This window comes from Macroventuria anomochaeta, assembly GCF_010093625.1.
Source record: "Macroventuria anomochaeta strain CBS 525.71 unplaced genomic scaffold BU25scaffold_17, whole genome shotgun sequence".
NCBI lineage: Eukaryota > Fungi > Ascomycota > Dothideomycetes > Pleosporales > Didymellaceae > Macroventuria > Macroventuria anomochaeta.
The window spans coordinates 43113-65678 of NW_022985378.1; the positions used below are offsets into that span (position 1 = coordinate 43113).

Sequence of the window (22566 nt, forward strand, 5' to 3'; positions counted from 1 at the left end):
TCAACAGAGGGAGCGCAACACCAAAAAACCTATACAATTGTCCCAAAGAGGCAAGCGCAAGGCCTCAGAGGTTGCAGCACCCAGGAAGAAGCAGAATCGTGGTAGTGCAGCTGCCCGTAGTCGTGCTGCTGCCGCGCCTCGCTCCCCATCCCCTCCGGCAAAATACAACAGCCGCGGCCGCCCAATCAGAGTGCCACAAAAGTTTGAGTGAGGAACTTGTTCATATAGGTCTATAGACTACTCCACCAGAAAATCTCATGATAATAACCATTGTGTGTGGCTCTACAGCCTCATTTTTGGTGGACCTATTTTGGTGGTTCGGCGCATTACGCGAATCCGCGCATTACGCGCACGGACACGGTAGTGCCATTTGCGCGGTCTATTGTCGGACACTCTTGTGCGGCAAGCTGTCGGCATGTCACGGCAGCGCATCCGCATCGGCGCCGTTAACTTCCAACCTGCAAGTGCTCAACCCGTTTTTGTAATCATTACCGCCGCCGGATATTGGATCTTAGCAGGAGTTACGAAACTGGATGTTTGCTTTATGACGCTGCACAAAAGAAGACCTCCGGGCACTACGTACTTAAGCTGGGACTTGCACGCTCCATCTTGACCTCCAACCACAGCTGCCGTGAACTTCTCTCAATTCCTCTCACTGACCCCAAACTCTAATCAGTGCCCCAATACCGACGCAATGCCACCCTCCACCGTGCTCTTCATCCCGGGCTCCTTCACCCTCCCCACTGCCTTCGATCCAATCATCACCGCCCTCTCAACCCACAACATCTCAGCCCGCGCCCTCCACCTCCCCAGCATCGGACTGGCACCCAACACCGGTCGATCCGGCCCACCGCCATCGATGTACAGCGACGCCTCCTTCATTGCGGCAGAAGTACAGAAAGAAATCGACCAGGGACGTGATGTTACGCTTATCGCACACTCGTACGGTGGTGTGCCTGCGACTGAGAGTTTGAAAGGGCTGGGCAAGTCAGAGCGGGAGGCGCAAGCTAAGAAGGGGGGTGTGGTAAGGTTGGGATATATCAGTGCGCTGGTGCCGAGGGTGGGTGTGGCGGCGGGTGAAGTGATGGCTGGGGTGCCCGAGGAGAGTAATTTGACGGGGGCGCTGGGTGTGGATGTGAGGATCTCTCTTTCCGCTCTTCGCTGATTAGCTTCACGTGTCGGAACTCGTACTGACCCACCGTCGCAGGAAAACGGATGGCTGTACCCCAACCCACCGTCCAAGTGCGCCGCACTTCTACTCTCAGACCTTCCCCAAAAAGAGGCGGAATCTGCAATGGAAGGACTCGCGCGCCAATCGTCAGTAAGCTTTGGCGGCGCGCTGACGTATCCTGGGTACAAGAATGTTCCGGTATCGTACCTGGTTTGTGAGGACGATCAGGCTGTGCCGGTGGAACTCCAGAGGGAGGAGATCGCGATGGTGGAACAAGAGAGCGGCAAATTGGTTGATGTGAAGACTATCAAGACCGGACATTGTCCGCATATTACTGCACCGGATAAGGTCGTTGAGTGGGTTCTGAGTATCAGCAGTTAGGTCTGCAGGAAGAGATAGACCACCTTGACGTTGTATTATGCATCTCCCATGAACGTGCCATATAAAAAAGTCAAACTCGTTGCGTCGGTGTCCATATAGATTTTGATGGAAATTCAAGTACGATCCAAGCGGAAAATTTACTGAGCGCACGGTGCGTACTTCAATCAATCACCGCATCAATGCGCCAACTAGAACATTTTCGTTTCCAGAAAAGTAGATTCATCCCTCTGAAGCCCTGAAAACCCTCAATCTCTGGGCAAGTCTTGGGATTGGCTAGAATAGCCTGGTTAATGTGTCAATCAAGTATAGATCACCAACAGCGTATCAGAGATTTTTTGAAGGGAAGTGTTGACCCAAAGTCAAGGTGACTCGATGTTTCTGAAATCCACCAATAAACCGACCCGCCAATAGGTGTCAAAATGGTTCAAAAAGGTTTCCCACCAAAATTTCAAATACCCCGTACTATACGCGAAATCGGGTGCTCTTAGCACCGGCCATCCCTACACGCCTCCATCCGGTGAGTAACATCCGTCCGGCTTGCAGTAATGATCCAACTCGACCCTTCCAGTCCCCTTGCACGAACTCCCACTACCCGCACCATCCGATTTGCATTCGTTCTTGATCACCGCAGATCCGTACAGAGTCAGAGTCTCATTGCCGACCGCAATCTTTTGCGTAAGGGTGAGAGTGGTATCTATTTCAGAGTTAGGGACGTTCCTCTTAGCCATATCCCCTTATCCTCCTTTAAGTGAAAGGAAAGATTGGGAATGGTGCGAGAACTTACAGTCCCAAGTGTACGCCAGCCCTGTGTCGCAACGATCTGTCACAGCCGGTGGATTGAAGCCCTGTGGCACAAAGCTGTAATGACATGTCCCGTTGGCAGTCTGCTCGAACTTGGGGTTGTGAAAGCTTGTAGTTAGGTCGCGGATGCTATAGCCGGGCCGCCCGGTTTGGCTCGTGATGGTGGCATCCCAGTAAGATCCTGAGATGTCGACGGAGTAGGATTGGCGGGCGTTGAGGGTAGCGGGTGCTGCGGCAGCGAGGCCTGCAAATGCAAGGGCTGAAAGACGCATGGTGATGGGTTTGAGTATGAGGATGGTCAAGCGTGCGGACTGGACTGGGAGAGACGTCAGAACTGAAAGTGTAAGATGGTGGTAGTATAGTTAGAGAGCAAGTCGGGCTGTACTTATACCATGTCACGGCAGAACATCCAAGGCACCAGGAAGCTATACGAGCTTATGCCAATAAAACTGCATTATAGAGGTCCTGTAGCCTTGCAGAGCTTTCGTATTGCGGCTTAAAAACGGCGCGACCGGGTCCTTTCCATCCTTCGTTCTTGATTAGCATGAATTGAGCGACTTTCTGATTGGTCGCTCAGACGGTCCTGCACCTCCGACCTTCCTAATCTGTCTACCATCACGTGATCTTGTCAAGCAGCCCTGTGGATCAGGCGGGCAGGTCTCGACCGCTTGGTCTGCATTTTCTTCTTTAATTATCTGAAAGTATACATAGACCCGTCCACGACGAGACTTCATGCTTGAAAAATGTTTCCATGGCAGCATTTGTACCCTGATGTAGTGGTACTGGCGCAGTAAACTTGCCAAAATACTCATCATCCACGCTCACGAACAAACTCGTCTCCTTCGAAAGTTACGCTGAAAAATTAATGACAGCACCAAAAAATGTTGCAAAGGCTTGGAATCCGTTGGTTTGCAATTGGAAATTGCAGCCTTGTGCTGATCACATTGAACCATATGTGCTGCTTTTCTTTTGCTCCAGAACGCCCTGCCAGAACGCACCACAACCCACAAACACCTGGTAACTATGCATAACTAGCCCAGCCCATATACAGTACAGCCAAATTATTCTCATCCGTCGCCTGCTGTATAAGCTCATTGACCGTGGCCTTCGTACTCAGCGTCTTACTCAGCTTCTTTTCGACAACGCTGAGCGCTCTGCCTGCCTCACCGGCCTGCTCCTCCTTCTCCCTCTTTTTGAGACTCTCGTGCACCACCTCTGCCTGTTCAACTGCCGACCCAGGGGGTGCTGGTGTGCCGCCTGGAGCAACGCTCTGCCCGCGCGCGGTGTTGGTCGCGTCACCTTCTTGCATACGCTTTGCTTTGGTGGGCGTGACGCTCCAGTTCACGAGTGGATCGTAGCGGAGCACGTTGAGGAGGGTCATGATTGATTCGCGTTCTTCACGGAGGGTGTCCATTGTGAATTCGCAGGAGCGGCGGAACACACCTTCGGTTTTGGTGTAGCCCATCGCGTCGACGAGGTCGCGGGTGAGGCGGAAGGGCACGACCTCTGGGATGGGCAAGACGCGGCCAGCTTCAAAGGAGACGCCGAGATCGATGTGGACCACTTCTCCGGACTTCTCGTCAAGGAGGATGTTGTGACAGTGGCGATCGCCGAGACCGAGGACGTGGCCCAGAATGGAGATGGCGGCTGTCGAGCGCGTGTATGCTAGACGGCGCTCGAACCACTCATCTGGGTCTTCGAAGCGCTCGAGTAGGAAGTAGCGCATAACGGGATGGAAGTTCTCAGTGACCTTTTTCCAGACTTTGACGCGTGTGCTCAGGGAGTCGGATTGACATGCGCCAATCTCTCTCCGGCATCTGTCCGATTTGTAGTCATTGGGGTAATACCTCTCGTGTGCGGGCATCACCCAAGTGTGCAGCGGCAGTGTGTTTGGCACAAACTCCATCAATCCGGAGCGAGTGGACAACGGGAGAACTTTGTAAGTCCGGATGCCAATATTTCGGATGCGCGTAGCTGTGTGGTTTTTCAGCAGTCGAGACACCTGATCGAACACTTGCTCCATGATTGCATCTTGACGGAGGTCATCGTTACCAGATTTGAACTGTACAGAGTCAATGAACGTGTTCCAATCATTACAAAAGTACATACCAGTTGCTTGTAAGGCTTGCCATCAGTACCAACGGCCGTGATGATCTTTGGCGCACTGAGACCGTTTGCAATGCTCATGGTAGACTTGAACCTTTGAATCCTTGGCAAGTCTGTGTAATCCATGTTCGGCCGCACTTCGACCTGCAGTGTAGCTGGTGGGACGTTGAGCTTTGGGATAGTGCTGACCAGCTCCTTCGATTCCTTGTAGCGATCAAGCGGTAGCTCACGACCTTGTTGTGTACTCTCTTTCTCGCTTTTGAACATGGCAAGGTTGTGGTAGATCTCGTTGGATTGATAGATCGAGCTCCAGTACGATCTCGATCGCTTGTCGTTCCTGAGCGCGTTGGCTAACTCGATGGCAGCCTTTTGACGAGACCTTGCAGATTCGTCTTTGGAGCGCGCCACATCCTCCCTTGTAATGGGCCCCACCTTCATCTGTATTGCAAAAATCTGATGCATGCCGTGGTAGGGGTGCTCTATACAGATGCGGTAGACCAAACCCAGCAGAAGCTTCTGGAACGGTGTACTCTCATTCTGCAATCGAGACGATAGTTGGTTCATGAGTAGAGCGAACTTGCCGCTAGGGACCTTGCTCAGATACAGTTTGACGGCTTCGTTCGCAAGATCTGTATCAGCATACTCTATCCAGAGGGCGAAGACGCGAAGAGCGTCATTGTTGTACTCATCGCTTGCGGCTAAGGAAAGCAAATAGTTCTCCAGACACTGACGCAAGAACTGCTCGCGGCCCTTTCGCATGCGTTCGTACTCGGTATTGTCAAGGTCATACCAAGTCTTGGCTCGACGCGCACTGCGCTGGTATGTCTCCCGCATGCTTTTGCTCTTGTCGGTCTTGGCAAGCTTTATGAAGTCGTGGTACTCTTGCAGTTTCCGATCCATTACAGTCTTGATGCGTTCCAAGTCTTCGGCGGCCTCTGGACTTTGCAGCTGTTTGTCGCAGAACAAGGCAAACTCGTGAAACACTTGTCCCGGGCCGGCTCCTTGCTCTTGGCCTTTCAGTTCTCGGATTGCAGGTTCGAGGTATTCTTGCATGATTGCATCAGGCTTTGCGAGTCGGGCTTCGGCGAGATGATGTCCCTGGTCAAGTCAGTATACAGTCTTTGCTTCAGATAACTGAGTACGTACCAGTCTCGCAAGTAGCACAGGCAGGCTCAAGTCCACGTTCTGTGAATCGAAGCTGGCATGGTTGATGAGGTTTTGCCGCATACGTATGGAGGTGTCGGTTTCGCCTAGTTCCCAAAGCACGTTTGCGACCTCATGTTGGGCTACGGCCTCGATGTCTAGTCCTGCACTCTTGCACTTGGGTACAATGTCTGACAAGTAGGTCACGCTGGCCAACGACTCTTGAATGGCGCCGTGTCGCCTGCTGATAGAAGAAGAGGAAACCAGCGCCTCCACTTCCATGTTGCGTATGGTCGCAGTGCGGGTATGCAAGGATTCAATCATGGCATTGTTCGTGCTGAGCACATTGTACAATGTTTCGCGGCAAGACAATAATTGGCGAACGTCAGTAAATCTGTATCCTTGGTCAGTATCACGTGATGCACGTGTACGATATGTACTTACTCTCCGGCTCGCATCCACCTTTCACGAGCCTTCATGCGGTCCCAGACGTCAAGCAGGTACTCCGGATTGTCGGCTCTGAGCACTTCGTCCGCTTCTGTCAGAGCCGCCAAGGTTCGAAGACGGGTTTTCGTTGGTATGGAAGAGCTGTCTCTACCAGTCAGGAAGTTCATTGTAGCAAGCATCTGTTGGTCGAAGTTCTCTTGAGCTTGTTGAGGCGTTTTAGCCATATGGAGACCTTGGAATGCCTTGAAGAGTGTGGCAGATTCGGTGTGGTTCGTCTCAGGTGCTTTGATGTCCCACTGACCCAATTTGCGAGCGGTATGAAGCGTGCTCTCTACAGCATCGTCTCCTTTGTCCCGGAACTGGTCATTCGAAAGAAGCGAGTGAGTGACGCTGTTCATATTGAGCATGATGAGCGACTTGACTGTACCACGGGTGTCAGAAAGTTCGAGCTCATTCTGACGACGCATTTGGCTGTCGAGTCGAGCACCTCGAAAGATAAGACTTTTGACACCATCTGCCTCGTAGTCTAGACGGTCCAACACAGCTGAAAGACCTGAGCCTCTATCGATACCATAGAATGAATCAGGTTCATCCAGGTTTTTATAGATCGCGAGCTGCAGGTCTGTTGGTAGCTTTGGCGGCGGGATCAGAACCGAGGATCTTCTGGAGGCGCTCTTAACTACAGGCTGGCCTGAGGACGTTTCTGCGAACAGTAACGCACTTCTGTACATAGCGCAAGCTGTCGCAGCCCGCGATGCCTCGAGATAGTCGATCTCCAGCCATCTGTCTCGATCGACCCTGGTGACTTCCTTTGGCACTGGTTGACTGCGGAGGTACAGAATGGCCTGGATAAGGATGCGCACATAGCGTGCGTTCTTGGAATTACAATCGCGGAACCAAGCCATGGTGGCCGTTGAGACGGCTTCTCGAACGCTGCGCTCCTCATCGTACTCGGCCAGTAGCACAAGGTGAAGAATGTAAGGGAATACTCTTTCTGCCATATGATCGATACCGTGGAGAAGAGCCGGCAAGGCCCCCAGAATCGGATCCTCAGACGCTACCGCACAAAGCGCCACTGCGAGATCTCTGACCCAGACAGCCACGGTTTTGTCTTCTGTCGGGGCGGCTGCAAACTTTGGTGCTTCACTGGATGCAATGAGCGCAGAGACAGATGGGTCTGGAATGTATAGTACAAGCGCCTTGCCTATGGCATCCGGGATCGCATTGTAGATTTCGGCCTCGTATTGTCGATCTCCTTTTGGCAAGCGGGCAATCAGGTATCTGACAGCACTCTCGGCCAAACTGACCTCATTGCGCTCGTCGCTGTAGAAGAGATCGACCACTTCTCTGATGATGGTTTCTCGTGAGGTTTTCCCGAGAGGATCTTTCGATGATTGACCGGATGCTATCAGACGCCGAGATGCAGGTACACTCTGTTTGATCTCACCATGCGTGCTGAATGCTCGTCCCAAGACTCGTGCAGCCCAAAGCAGGTACCCTTCACCAACATTGGGCCTGCGACACGACTCCCAAACAAGCCCAGCATATTCAGCAGCATCTTGATCCTTGCCGAGAACGTCTTCTCGAGCTGTTGCGGCAAGCTGAAAGTCCTGGCAGAGCAGGTTCAACGCAACTTCGCGAGATGTTTTGTTGAGTAGCTTGCGACCGGACCTTACGTCATTCAGTATCTCCACAAGTAGCGTGCTTTCTTCACTGCCACGAACGGAATTGCCTTCCGCACGCACTCGCGACGCAGCAGTAGTGATGGACTTGAAAGCTCTGACTGAGGACGGTCTTTCGCTCAAAGATATGGCTTCGGCTTGGGACTTCAAGTATTCTGTGAGCCACGTATGGAACCTGTTCGCCGTAGTCATCGTCGCAATGTGTTGCGACTGCTGCGTGGTGCTGTCCTGCGTGGTGCCTAAGAAGACTCGGATGGAGATAAGGATCGAAAGGCCGATACCGGTCACGAAGTTCAAGTGCTGTCTGAGATATGGAGTGCCGCGTTCAAACAGATGTTGCATGATGCCCACTGTGTCTTCTGCACATTGTATGTCGGTCAGGAATGGACGTAAAGACTGCAGCGTCATTTGCAGTGGGTAGCCCTCGTAAGCAACGGGACCGGCAAGGGCAATAACGATCCTGATCTTGCGAATCATGGATCTGGCATACAACGAACCGAGTGCGGGATGTATACGGTCCAACAAAGCGCGCATCACGTAGGTGAACGTACTTGGCTGCCAAAAGCCAACAGGGTCGTCGCCCGTCCGTCGGCATAGCCGTTCGAGCTGATCTGGTAGGTAGAAAGCGTTGAACGACGGCTCAATACCGGTGTTAATATCCTGTGCCGCATGGCTGATGTTGAGCATCTCAGTCAAGGTTTTGGCGGCCGGTGTGAAGGCAGGCTTCTTCTCCAATGACTTTCCAATGCGCTCCTCTTGGTCGACTGTCTGCAAAATGCAGCCAAGCACCTGTGGAAACTGCTTCTGGACAAGATTGAAGTACTTGTCGTTGCCCATGAGATCCTTGAGTAAGTTGGCGTAGCTCGGCTCTGCTTTGTTGCGCGCAAATCCTCTGCAGATGTCCCATGAAATGGTATAAGCTGCTGCCTTGCCAATATTTTTGCAGAGCAAGTCGGTCGTAGAGGTGTCCAGCTGTTTTGCGAGGTAGTCTACCTCTCCTCTCCTTCCGAACATTATCGCCTGACCGACTGCTTCCGCTTCAACATCTCGGATGAGATCTACCAGGGTCGTGTAGCCAAAAGTCAGAAACGGTATGGATGCGAATTTGTTGCCCCGATCCAACCAGGTGAATAAGATTTGTGGAGCAAACAGCTGAAAGAGTTGCTGTGAGCTTACGATGTCTCTGGACTCTGCTACCTGCGATATGCAGCGTTGAGCGTGCCGAGCGGCTTGTTTGACAGATCCTGCAGTTGCGAAGATACGATATACGCTCGAGCGTAGCAGGGTATGCCATCTTGATGCCAGCTTGGATAAGACAAGTAGTCGAAGGGCAATTCCCTCTAGGCCGTCGTCTTCGCCCGGGAGGCTGCTGTCAACGTCATGTAGGATTTTGTCGTGCTCAGAAAGCACAAAGTCTTCAAACATCGATGGTAAGCGTTCAGCGATGTGATACTTCACAGTGATCTCGCTCTCGGAGAGGAGTTCGAAAAGACTGGTTCGCACGGAGGGCACTTTGGGATTTTGTCCAAAGTTCGGGTGGTGCTTGAGTAGACCATGCAGGAAGACGGCGATGGTCTCTTGCAGGTTGGCAGATCGTCTGACCCCGTTCTTCTCCAAGCCCTTGACGTAGTAGGCATACATGGCCTCAATGTTTTCGTAAAGGATCTTGGCTTCGGGATCCTTCTTGTCTGGTCCCCAAACAAGAGCAGTACCAATGAGAAACTCTACCAGCATACCGTTAGCAACCTCGGAGGTATTATACTCGCGTGCACGAGGAGCTGCTAGGGCATCACTGAGTCGTTCCAGTAGGTTCAAGCAATCGGTCCGCGAAAGTCGAAGGCCGCTGTGTAGAAGAGAGCGAATGAATTGGCGGGAGTGCAGCAACTCGTTCTCGCTCAGAGATATCAGATAATCCACAAAACTCGAGGGAATCTGGTCGACGTTTTGATCGCTGCCTTCCGTGACTGCGGCGATGAGATGGAGGTACGAGAAGCTGGATGCGCGTAAAGCAGCGATATCAGTCTCGGCTTGTTCGGTGTGTCGCGGCACATCGCTTTCGATGCTTGCCATATTTGAGGTCATTTGGGAATCGTCTCCATCGTCAACGTCCATGAAGTCGTCGTCTTCAGCGTAGAAGGACTGCTTGGCCTCAATGCGATCTCCCAGAGCCTTGGAAAGATGGCGAGACAAGATACTGACGCCTGTTTGTCTGAAAACGTTGGTACTGAGCTTGTCGTAGACACTCAAATCTGGGAGGCTCTTGGTGCATGTTTCAAGTACGGCGTCAATCTTGTACTGCTCGATCTGTGGCTTCGATAACGTGCTGATGAATGCGTACACGAGCTTGTCGGTGGATGACTCCAGAGCGATCACCCGGCGGTCTTGAGGGTCGCTGAGACTGGCGACTGCTGGCGCGATGATGCAGAGATTGGTGACGATGCGCATCATATCTGACGAGATGGTCTGGATGTTCGTCTGAGAGGCCTCCTTCCACCGCTCTCTTGCTCTATCCACTTCCGATAGGCAGTACTCAAGAACTCTGATTTCCATATTCGTTGGCTGATGTTCGGCGACTGATACATGTGAAAGACTGGGCCGTGTGGGCGTTTGCGTGAGGTACGTCTCATCGTTTTCGAGCAAAAGAAGATACCGCGCAAGTGCCTGATAACGAGCATTCCATAACCTGGCCTGGGATATGGGTCCAAGAACTAGAAAAGGTGATGGCTCCGGGAGGTTAGGTGGCACATCCAAACAAGCGTACAATATCTGCAGAACGTCTCGGGCGTTACAATGATGCGCGTTAGTGGCAGCGTACGTTCGCTCGGACCAAAGACCTACCCAGGTCAGTCCACTGTTCACATGGGCGGGAAAGATACGTACTGGGCGTCCACTTGCTAAGAAGCCAGCTCATTATCCTCTCAGCGGTCTGGTTGAAATGAGTTGGATTCTCCTTCAAACGCTCCCGCATAATAGTGGTCAGCAAAGACGAGCTTGACTCTGTGAGTAGTGACGGGCCTGTCAGTTCGATGGAGAGGAGCATGGATTGAATGGTATCTGAAACAGCAGTAAAGGGCACAATTCCGAGCTTCAGCAGAACGTCCATCAATTGACATGCAGCGCGAGATAATGAGGGAGATGTTACGGCCCGAGATGCACTCTGCCATACGGACACCCAGGTGGGCAAAAGCGTGGGACGCTTTGCAGATTCTTGGAATGCGGCACTGAGTGCGTCAGCAAAGAAGACAAGAAAGTTTGACAGATGCCACCTACGCAGCCAAAGCGACCATTGACCAGACGGAGTGTGCAACATTTTCGTCGGACATGCAAGAGGTAAGCCTATCCATCAACGACAGAAGGTTGTCTTCATCAACAGGACCCTCCTGAACTGAAAAGGCGACAATTTGCAGCGCAGCTCGTTTGGCATTGGAGCGCGGCTCCGCGAGGTGTCGAGTGTACTCATCGAACAAGAGATCGATGCGGACGCGTTTGGAAGCGCTCTCACCGTCGGCTTCGCGATCGTGCATAGTCTTTCGTTTCCTCTTGTCGAGCATCGACGAGAATCGTGCGATAGCGTGGACAGTCGCCCAGAGGCCTTCAGACTTGAGGTGTTCGGTCTCCATGGAGAATGCCAGAGTGTTCAGTGGATGAGTGTCTGCGTCCGCTGCGCCAAGATGGCGGAAGCAGAGGTGATCTTCTTCAAGATACTGGTGCATGGTGGTTTCTTTCCTTGTCCGGTAGTCTGCATACATCGTTTCTAGCACTGCTTCGAGATCGACACACGTAGTCGTATCTTCTAAGTCGGCCACGAGACTCGAGATGTGAGCTTCAGTGTATGTCAACGTGATTAGTATTTCGTCTCGAAGTAGCTGCTCGGACCACATGGGCTTCATTAGGGGCAGCAACTCTGTGATGATGCGCTTTGACAGGTCGAGTGATTGCAAGGCTGTGCGAGCAAGGATCGCGTTGATGCCAGCCAGGGCAGCTGCGGCGACACTGCCACGCCCAGTCCTTCGTTTCAGGAAGTACAAGAGCGCCGTCATGATTGCTTCAGCTTTAGCGAGCACTGGAGCATTGGTCGCTTTGACGAGAGCAAGCAGACAGTGAATGAAGTCTTCAGTAGAGTGAGAGAATTCGTCAGCTACCGATCTAGTTCTTGCTACAGGCTCGCGAGGGCTGCCTCTTGCGATCGACGCATCAGTGGACTCGAGGGGCGTGCGGCCACGGCCCGAGACACTCGTGCTCCAGCTGTTGGCCGCTTCGACCTCAGCCTCCAACGATGTGCCAGCCAGGGAGTCGATGCAGAAGGCAACGGCGGCATCCCAGCAGTCCTGAGAGAGGCGCTCAACATGCGGCTGGTACTCTAGCAGCAAGCGCAACGTCTTTGGAATGTCTTGGAGCAATGGTTTCACAAGCGGCCCATCACTGCTCGACAGCACTTCGACAATGGTGTCTACGATGACCTCGACCGTCGAGCTCTTGATTGTGCGTACGCCCGCGGCTATGACCAGCCGCAGCGCTGTTGCTGAAAGCACGAGATTTGTCTTGGCCTTGGACGTGGTGGCCTTGCTGCGAAGAAAGGCCGAGCGCTCGTCTCTGAGGCATTGGAACAGCGTCTCGCACAGTGCCAGATAGGCCTTGTTTGCAAGTGCCTCCAGGCTAGGCTTGCCGCGGTTGTGCCTGAGGATGTGGATGAGGTTCTTCAGGCCGTCGGTGCGGTCTTTGACTTTGGAAGATTGGACGAGGACTGCAGCGGTGAGTACGGCTGCGCGAGCGAGGGGTGCCGGTCACTCACTCTTCGCGTCCTGGATGCTGGTGGCGCCCATCTTGGCCGCTCACAGTTCCGCGCCGTTCGACAGAGGATCCGATGGACGGCGGGCATTCATTGCCAGAAGGGCGGGAGCGAGGGGGCCGGCTTTTCAGCGGCCGGACATGGTTCCTCAAAGCTCCGCGACCGCAAAACACGCCTGGGAGCCCCGCACTTGAGCGCTGGTGGTGTTGGCGGCGCTGGTGGTGCGGAGTGGTGACGGGGGTGCTGGCCGCGATGGTCGCCGCCAAGAGGGAGGTCGCGTCCAAGCTCGAGCTGCGTGCGGCGAAAGTTCGAGCTGGGTCGTGCAAGGAAAACACCGCCCAAACACGCGCTCGCCCGCCCAGTCGCCCGTCCAGTCGCCCGCCCAACCGCCCGCCCAATCCGCCGGCGCACGATGCGCAGTGCCTCTCCGCGACTCTCCCATGGCTGAAGAAGACAGCCTCGCCGCCCTCCAGGGCCTGCACCGCGACTTGTGCGCCCACATCGATCTCCAGCTGCCCGTGCTGGAGCGGCTGGTGCTGAACCTGGAGGCACATCTGGAGGAGTTCAAGACGCTGCTGGACAAGAAGCCCAAGGACGATGCGAGCAGGCGGCTGCTGTCAGGCGGCAAAATCACCATTGACGACAACGAATACGAGGTCAACGACGACTTCAAGCAGCAAACCCTCGAGCTGGCCGATGCCCTGGACCTGGACGAAGTCGATGCTGCGGCCCTCTTCATGGCCGCTGCAGGCGAAGCCAAAGAGCTGGACCGGTCGCAGCTGCAGACCGCCGTCATACGCTTCCACCGTCGCCGCGAGTACATCCTGCTCTGTCTGCGCATCCTCATGAAGACTGCCTGGGACAACGGAGATGGTGGCGGGACAGAGGTCGAGGGTCTGCCGACGCTGCAGAGGGCCGTGCAGATAATCCTGGGCGTGGACGGCGCAGTGAACCCGGTCAATGCATATGGCTACTGGAACAGGTGCTTGGCTGCCATGGCCTCGGTCGAGAAGTGGCTGCAGCAGATCTCGGAACGCGTTCAGAGCACGCAAGTGGTCGGACAAGTGCCGCTGCCTGGTTTTGTCGAGATCATGGACTTCCAGCGCCAGAGCTTGACCAGACAGCACGAGAACCTAGCTGCCATCTGCACGCACATGATCAAGGCGGGCTATGTCAATCTCGACAACTACAAGGCGTTGCTGGCCAAAGCAAAGACGCTCGACCGACACGACGTCATCACGATACACTACGTGCCCGTGATCATTCGGTTGACGGGCTGGACTGCAACTGAGAGCAACGTTCTGCTGAAAGACGCGCGGGCGCTCCACAACTCAATGCTGGCTGAACGGGATGGCCATAGCTGGGCGTTGAGGAACCTGCATGCGGCAACGTTGGCTTGGTGGCTGGCAGAGTACAGCGGCCGCTACGTGGATCCCAACGACCAAGACCCAGCTTTGCGAGGCGTGGATCTGAAGGCCGAGGCCGAGGCGCGCTCGGAACAGTTCGTCAGGGCGCTCAACGACGGAGCCTTCCACTTCATGCTGTCCGTCAGTCAGGATGTGCGGCCAACAAGGTGGTACGATCCGCAAAAGACGAGCATGTTGTCGACGCTGCTGCAAGATACCGCCGTGCTCAGCTCCGAGACTGCGCAACCCGAGGAATTCTTCAAGGTTCTCGTCATGGAGCAGCTGCAGACTTTCGCCGACTCATTCATCACACACATGCCAGACACGCTGCGCAAACTGAAAGTCGAGGAGGACGACCAGCGAAGAAGGCTACAACTGCAGTTCCAGCGATCGACCGGAGAGTACCCCTTGCATCTTGAGAGGTTCATGGTCATCGTGGCATACGCCTTTGATGGATCTCCAGATGCAGCAGGTGACTTCTGGAATGACAAGGAAAGCAATCTCTATGGGTTCCTGCAGTGGGCAGCCAAGCGACAGCCGACCCCTCGCATTGCCATGTTCTGCGAAATGCTACGGGCCATCTCTACCGACCAGGAGAACGCAGACTCGGCACACAAGTTTCTGCTGGAAGAGGGCGCGTCGTCGACTGGGAAGATCCGGCGCACGAGCTCACTGAGCTACACGCACATCTTCAATGAGCTGGTAGAGTTCGACCGAGATATGCACGAACCAAAGAAAGCCATCCAAATCGGCATCTTCACACAATCACAATCACCGGCCGACCAGATCGTCGAGCCCGAGAGTGCCACCATGCTGGAGAGCTATCTGCGACTTCTCGCGCATCTGTGCAGACACAGTTTTGCTGCACGCCAATGGATCCTCGACTTGAAGGAGTACAACTACCTGGGCATCTGCTTTGGCTTGTGCACAGACAAAGTCGAGAGCGGGCTTCGGGCGGCAGCGTACGATGCGTTGTCAGCCTTGCTGGTAGGCAAGGATGTCAACCGTGCAAGTATCATCTGGAACGCACTGGACGACTGGACAGTCGGTGGCTTCCATGTCGCCTCAAAACCAGGCAGTGCCTTGATCTCAGCACCACGAGAGGAGTTTTGGGCTACCTTGGCGGACGGGTATGACGAATCAATTGCTTTCGTGCGACTGCTCCACAGCCTTGTCGAGCCTTACCCGGAGAGCCAAGGTCTCAACGACGGCCTACCGTTCCCTGAAACCATTGGCTCCTCGCGCCGGATGCCAGGCGTCGAGAGCTACATCGACTTTGTCATGCAGCAAGTATTCGCAGAGCGTTCGCAGGAAGTTCTTGATCCTCTGCAGCGTAATGTCATGAGGTGGACATGTCTGCGTTTCATTGTAACGTGTCTGTCGACGTTCAATGAGAACCTTGTCGTCTTTGCCAACAAGTCCAGTATACCGGTCGATGCTGTCATCGACTCCTCTTCGCTTGCCGCCTACGTTGCCATGCATCCTTTCACTCGTGTTATGGAATGGCTTTTCAACGACAAAGTCATCAAAGCCCTGTTTGCAGCTTCGCATCACGACGTCAGCGAAGTCGATGCCGCTCCGTCAGACTCTCCTCTAGTTCAGACACTTATGCTGAGCATTGAGGTCATGGATCAGGTCATGAAGCTGCAGGCCACCTACCTTGACATCGTTAGGCCTGCACTGAAGCAGCAACCGCTCATGCAAGGATCTCCGGTTGCCAACCTTTCGCTGGCGTCCTTTGAAGATGCAATTCTGAACAACCTTCAGATTGTTGTTGACCTGGGACTGTACTGTGGTACCGGCCATGAAGCTTTGACTATTGCTTCTCTTCAACTTTTGCAGAAGCTGGCGTCTTCGAGGAAGCTTGCCGTATCACCTGCTGGGTTTGGACAACGATCTGGCCGCAGCAAGATCGTCGGCATCCTGGAACGAGACAACGAAGCAGAGCGAATTGGTCGATCCTTGCATGGCTTGATGCAGTTCAGCGCTGAAGAGCTCGAGGCTGGTGAGGAAGCGTCAGGATACATTGTGAAGCTTCGTGTGCTCGAGTTCCTCAACAGCTGTCTAGCAGCGGTGTCTACCAGACCTACGATCGCCCATATCCTGCTGGGTTTCTCGTGTGAAAGCAGCACTGTTCGCATCGCTGAGGACAGCCTGTGGTCAAACGGACAGGCACTCTTTCATGCAATCCTTCTTCTAGGCGTCCAGTATCCCGACAACGACGGAGAACAGTTCCTGGCCTGGAGATCCGAGCTTAAGACACGGTGCTGGGACGTCCTTCAAAAGTTATGGCGCTCGCCACTGACCAGCGCCATCGTCATGGAAGAGCTACGAGATAACGAATTGTTGTTCATCGAGGCTCCCCGCCTCGCCCCGATCAACGTTGATGTTCCCTGGGAAGGCTTGTCTCTCGCGCAGGGCCTGGAGCTGCTCGCTACAGGCGACTACTCTGAATTCTTTTCCGGTCCTCCTGCACTTGCCTTGCAAAACTTCCTCCAGCGACGAGCGGCTTTCCTGGACTATGAATCACGAGAACTTCGTTTGACCATCAAAGAGGATATGCCTACAATGAAGTCAAGGATCCAGTCGTTGCTCCTCGGTACCACCATCCGACCTGGCGAAGACCCGGTGCCTAACCCTAACATCTTCGACCTGTTTGACTTCATTGAGTTCGTGTACCCCGAGCGCGCCCTGCCGGATCAACATCGTTTCTTCGTAGGCGTCAACCTTGCTTCATGCCAAGAAGAGAAAGATGGTAGCCTTCTGTACTCACTGCCCTTACTTCAGCAAGTCATTCTGCTGAAGTTGAAGTTCTGGCGGAAAGACGGCCTTATCGCCGATGAGGTTCAAGAAGCAGAGCTAGCTCAAGAGGCGGAGTTGTTGTTGGCCGTGTTCGCTGACTGGAACCGCCGAGCTCAGTTGACCCGTTATCACAAGGATATTCTTCAGTCTTGGGTGCAAGTACTGATGGTTACTGTGCACAGCTGCGAGTTTGAAGATGGAGCAAGAGCTTCATTCATCCTTCAAACAGTGCAGGTCATCCTTCCGAAGCTGGAGCAGTCGTTCAATGCCGACGTCTTCACGGCCCTTCAACTTGCTGGCCTGGCTGAAGCACTCATTCAAAAGGTTGACTTCGCCTCGACAGCTTTTGATAAGACAGGCGACTTCTCGAACGACCGTCTAAGCCAGCTGTTCCGTGCTGCACTTACAGGGGTCTACAGCCCAGTATCCACCCCCGAGCTTCGAGAGTACTGCTACCAGATCTGTTTCCGCTACATCAACGGCACGTTCGAAAAAGCAACACCCAACTCCCCACTCGGTCGGCACACACTCAACGCCATCAAGAACGGCGGTAGCCACCTACTCGAGATCATCTGCGACGATGCATACGGTGGCCAAGGCACATGCAAAGTCTCAGCTCTCCTGCTACTAAACGCTCTCGTTGCCGTAGCCACCCGCCAGCAGTCAAAGTACATCCTGGAAACCTTCGTCTCACTCAACTTCATTGGCGTTCTCGTCGACAACATCAAACACATCCCCGAAGAACTCCGCGCCGCCGCCGCACCCCACGTGCCCAGCCTACTATCCTACTACGACGCCAGTCTCGCGCTGCTGCTACGCATAAGCCAGTCTCGCCTCGGCGCCGCATACGTGCTCAACGCAGGTCTCTTCCCCGCGATCCGCGACTCGCAGATCTTCGCTGTCGACCCAGACATCGGACTCGAATTCGACAACCCCAACGCGCTAAAGAAGTACTACGAACTCATACTCTCCGTGCTAAGGGTCATCAGCGCCGCAGTCATTGCTCGGGGGCGACAGAACGATCAGACGGTGTTCCAGGCCCGCGAGTTTTTGAAGGAGAATAGGCATAGTATAGTTGCAATTTTCAAGAGGAGTGTGCATGTCGGGGGTGGTGAGAAGGTGGAACAGCAGCAGGACTTGGTGGATTTGGTGGATTGTTGGACGGTTTTGGTTGATGTTACGGGGTTTTTGCAGGTAAGTCGATGTTTGTCTGATGATGTGTTGGAGGGTGTGTGCTAACAAGAGGCAGTATGAGGATTCGTCGACGCTGAAGAAGGCGCGAAACAACATGTTTTCATAGAACGAGCGATGTCAGCATGCGTCAGCGGTCGTACATTTAGAGACGAAATACAATTCAAAAGCACTGAAAGTCATTCTCTTAGGTTTCCAATGTCCGCGTACCTATCAATTCTTCCCAGTCACTACACACATAAGGAGAGGTGCCATTTCGAAGAAAGCTGTGCAGGGGTCCGTCGAAGAGAAGGGCGGGTTTAACGAAGAAATCGCGCTGTTGACGCTGTGCCGTACCAAGTGATTAGTGTGTCCCCACCAGGTATTTCCGTTGGAAGTTAGACTGTGTTGTTGCTGCATCGGCCGTGGAGTTTCACGATAACAAGCACTCCAAGATAGCTCGGTACAGAGAAGCGTCTGCTGTCTCACGTCTCCGTACGTGGACCATATGGGACAGCCTACTACTGTCGTTTTGTTAAGCTCATATCCCCACCGAGCACTCACCATAATGCTTTGTCAAGCGTGTTTGAATATCAGCTTGGAAGTTGGCCCAGATCGCAACAGCCGTCGATTCCTGAAATACGAACATTATGAGACCGTCAGCCTCCTCCGAGTGTCGGCGAAAAACTGCCATTTTTGCTGCTTCCTAGTCTATGGGATCTTTCGATTCAAAAGGAACAAGTATGGAGAAGACAAGGTGCTCGATGCTTCTGGGCCTGTGACTTCAGAGTTCCACTTTTCAGACCGACCCAGCGAAGGCAGATTACCGTTCACAATCACGTTTCTGAGCCTCGATTGCGGCACTCAGTCATGGGGCGCGATGCTTGAAGTTGTCGACAAAGAGCTCTACGGTAAGCGGAATCGATGACTGGCCGCATCGAATTTTGTTCTGACCTTGACACAGATATACCAGAAAGACTCGACCGACCTAGCTCAAGAGTGCAATGATCGTCTATTGTCTACACGCAATATCGATGTTGTAAGACAGTGGATCACTGACTGCTCAAAGTCACATACTTCTTGCAGCTCTGCAGGAATCTTGCCTCTTTGGATCATCAAGATCACAAGTTCCCCCAACGGCATATCGGCCCGGCTTGTGAGTGGGCAAAGCCAAACAGCTCATTATGCACCACTGAGTTACAGATGGGGTCTTGTCGATGGATACGTGATGAGTTCAGCCAACAAACATCGACTGCAAGAGCGGAAACCTTTACAGGACCTCCCACGGACGTTCGCGGATGCTATTGAAGTGGCTCACAGCTTGGGCTATTCTTTCCTATGGATAGATGCCATATGCATAACACAAGACTCTAAAGCAGAGGTCCTGCAGCAGATCGGTATAATGCACCAAATCTTCAGGGGCTCTAATGTCACTCTGTTTGCTGGAGCAGGAGAGGACGCTGGTCGGGGATTTGACTTGGAAAGAAGGGCAATTGCCGTACTTCCTTTTAGGCTTACCGTCTACGTCAAGGTCGATCCCGTAGCCATGAACGTGGAAATTACACTTGCGAATGATTGGTGGACTGAAGATCTTGCGCACGACAAATTGCCACTATTCCAGCGTGGATAGGTCTTGCAGGAAGAATTGCTCTCTCGCCGAGCAGTTACATTCACTGACTCCCAAATTTAATGGAGGTGCTTACACGAGGGACTATCAGAGCGCTTTCCATTTCGCCGCAAGATCCCATCTGGCTCTCGTCGGCACCCATCAGGAACTGCGGGTGATATATTATGGGAGGCCCGCCGTTGGGTGTACGCCGTTAATGCAGTCACGAATTAATACGACTCCCCACCCATTGATACCTTCTACGACATCATCAAGGCATACTGTGCTCGTCAATTAACGTTTACCACTGATGTTCTGCCCGCAGTTTCCGGCTTGATCTCCGTGTACTCAGTACGCCTCAACATACGCTTTTTCCATGGGACCTACCCTAAGGATACCAGAGGGTTCTTGTGGTACGTCCACGGCAGCCCACTCGTCGATGACCCTATGATGGACCGTCCGACGTGGTCATGGATCTCTGGATTCGGCAACAAAATCCATATCGAGCCCAGACCAGACAACAAAGCCATTTTTCCTTCACAAATCATGAAGGTCAGCGCGTGTCCATGTACATACAAGTCATGCAATAAGATCACGGTGATATCCTGAACGCGATGGGGCAATCTCACATGGGATCAGCAATCCTACGGTATCCATCCCTTGGGTCACTGGAGTGAATACTCCATCAAATTCTATCCAGACTTCCAGGACGACTCAGTAGATCTAGTGAAATCTCGCCGTGTTCTTTGCATTCTTGTTGCTCCACTGCCGCGTTTCCCTAACCGCAAGGCATACGCATGTATAATCGTTGTGCCTTATCCAGGTATACCAGATTGCTTCAAAAGGATTGGTTTCGGTATCCAGGTGGCCGGAAGGGGCCATCCTTGCTTCTTTGGAGATAGCGAGAAAGTGACGCAGTTGTGGAGTCGCAGCGGAGCACTGATGGTTCAGAGTACACTATACAAAACCTGGTCTGATGAGACATAGCTATCGATACTAAGATACGTAACTCCGAACAAGACGGCAGACTCCCATACTAGAGTCAATTTCTATGAACGGCTTCATGCAGTCTTTTCTAGTGTATCTAACTGTCGGTTGAGGCCTTGGTCATGCTTGATGCGGCCTGCTTGTTGACACTACCGACAGCTGGGAGTGGTCCGCACATTTTGCTAACCACCGATAAGATGACTCTTTACCCGAACTTTGAGGAAGAAAACGTAGGTTTACTCATGCCCAGTGGTCGCGTGCTCTGTATCTACGCTGCACGTAAGACTCTGATATGGTATTACACATTTGCAAGGCCCCATGCAGATATTCCAGATTGTTTTGCCAGGATATCATTCGGTAGAGAGTGGCTTAAGGAGGACACATTGAGCTTTGTCTGAGACATGCCAGAGATAATCGCAGTTGCTACGCCTGAGGGCAGATCTGATGGCCCAGAGTACACGATTCAGACTCTAGTATGATGCATAGAAGCTAGTGGTTCAGTCTCGTGGTGTCGAGTCAACTAATCTATGCGCACAAAGCACATCCACAAGAGATAAGTAAAGGGCAATCCGCTTACATGTTATCAAAATTCGACACACTCTTCTTCAGCGCTCGACTTCAAGATCGAAATCAACGGTATAGGCCAAAGCTTTGAGTGATACCTAATCAGCGTAGCCACAAGACAATGTTAACATTGCAGGGGAGGATTACCGGATGAGTATAGATAACGAGAGCAGGCTCTTACCTGCTTTTTTTCACATTCGCATCATCTTCGTTCCTTCTTCAATCTGATCTCATCACCACACTGCGTCCCCAAGTCCATCCTAACCTTCGTGTGCCGTCGCTATGTATATTCCAACTATCATCGACTTCTCGACTGAGCTCAATAGTATCCACATCTGATGATACGTATCGCTCAGGTCCACGACACAACGATTGGACATTACATGGCTCGTACTTGCAAGGCTGAAAGTGACAAGAGCATCGCAGTAGAGCATCTCGTCTGAATAGAATTCAAATCTCTCGAGATCGTGTGCGCGGCAGTGTCAACCACTACTGCTTGGTGCTCAATACAATTTGAGGCGGTGCAATGTTGTGAGTGCATTCTGACAGGCATGACGCAGCAGTCGCACATGGTTGGCATCCACTACAACCGGTGAATCCATACCAACAACGCTACTTGACCGGTCTTCACAATATCAGTAGATGCGGTAAGTGGAAAGCGGGGATGACGAAGCACATATTGCCTAGCTCTACGTTGGTGATGAAACTTGCGATACTGGCAGTGTGGCTGTGCAGAGGTTGACCATATCCCTCCTGCGATGACGCAAACTAATTTTCCTGCACTTGGGCCCCCTTTGACGGAGAGAGATATTTCAGCTTTTGGGAGATTTGAGGCGTGTACCATAGGAGGTGCAGAAGAGATGCACACGCACGAGCGATTGCCGAAAGTGGAAAGCACAGTATATAGCAAGTCACGTGATGTGTGGCAACGGAGTCGCCGTGATGAGCGGACCCTCGAGCTGACGACTAAGGGTAGAACAAACTCGACATGTAGGCGTAGGGATTCGTCCTTTGGTGTACTCATATGCGGCTACACCAGTAGGTTGATGTTTCGCTGGTTCAGCCTCAGCTCATCGAACTAGTCTGGTATCTAGATCTGAGACATCAGCCTTACGAACGGCGTGTCCGGATCGTCCGGGGAAGACCTTGTAAGCGGCACGACGTTTATCCGCAATCTGGAAATGATTGACGTGCGCAGTGATTTAGAGAGATGAACACGAAGAGCGTTAGCGAAGACTTGCTGAGCGTTGGACAGCTCCATGGATGATCCGAGTAGTAACTAGGGTTCCCACGTTGTCCCATCTCGGTGAGGCCGTGAAGGCAAATGACCGCGATGTCCGTACTCCTGGTTTGAGACATCTTGATTCTTATCTAGCTGGTAGACAAGGAACAGGCGTCGGAAACCAGGCAAGCTGTTGCGCTCGGCTTTGACCGCGCACAGCGAGCAACAAGACGAAGAGAGAAGCTCGTGGGCGGGTTAAGCGCTCATCATCTGGATGTCAATGAACTAA

The 22566-nt window shown here is 53.0% G+C and overlaps 4 protein-coding genes across 4 annotated transcripts; 3 read left to right on the forward strand and 1 right to left on the reverse strand.

The window, feature by feature from the left end:
• Positions 1-466: 466 nt before the first annotated feature.
• On the forward strand, positions 467-1733 carry BU25DRAFT_410879 (alpha/beta-hydrolase). Its single transcript, XM_033706412.1, has 2 exons — positions 467-1135; positions 1208-1733. The coding sequence occupies exons 1-2, from the start codon at positions 695-697 to the stop codon at positions 1550-1552; spliced, it is 786 nt and encodes a 261-aa protein (XP_033561454.1). The 5' UTR covers positions 467-694; the 3' UTR covers positions 1553-1733.
• Positions 1734-1904: 171 nt separating this feature from the next.
• Positions 1905-12741, reverse strand: BU25DRAFT_491341 (uncharacterized protein). Its single transcript, XM_033711561.1, has 9 exons — positions 12524-12741; positions 11002-12475; positions 10612-10952; positions 6047-10565; positions 5606-5996; positions 4463-5557; positions 3467-4415; positions 2337-2669; positions 1905-2246 (listed from the first exon to the last, which is right to left on the reverse strand). The coding sequence occupies exons 1-9, from the start codon at positions 12552-12554 to the stop codon at positions 2053-2055; spliced, it is 9327 nt and encodes a 3108-aa protein (XP_033561455.1). The 5' UTR covers positions 12555-12741; the 3' UTR covers positions 1905-2052.
• Positions 12742-13215: 474 nt separating this feature from the next.
• BU25DRAFT_410881 (uncharacterized protein) lies at positions 13216-18087 on the forward strand. Its single transcript, XM_033706413.1, has 2 exons — positions 13216-17922; positions 17978-18087. The coding sequence occupies exons 1-2, from the start codon at positions 13258-13260 to the stop codon at positions 18026-18028; spliced, it is 4716 nt and encodes a 1571-aa protein (XP_033561456.1). The 5' UTR covers positions 13216-13257; the 3' UTR covers positions 18029-18087.
• An 853-nt stretch (positions 18088-18940) lies between these two features.
• BU25DRAFT_316050 (uncharacterized protein) lies at positions 18941-19372 on the forward strand (the record flags this gene model as incomplete). Its single annotated transcript, XM_033702196.1, has 1 exon — positions 18941-19372. A coding segment is annotated over one exon (432 nt), but the record flags the coding sequence as incomplete, so codon positions are not given.
• Between the last annotated feature and the right edge of the window lie 3194 nt (positions 19373-22566).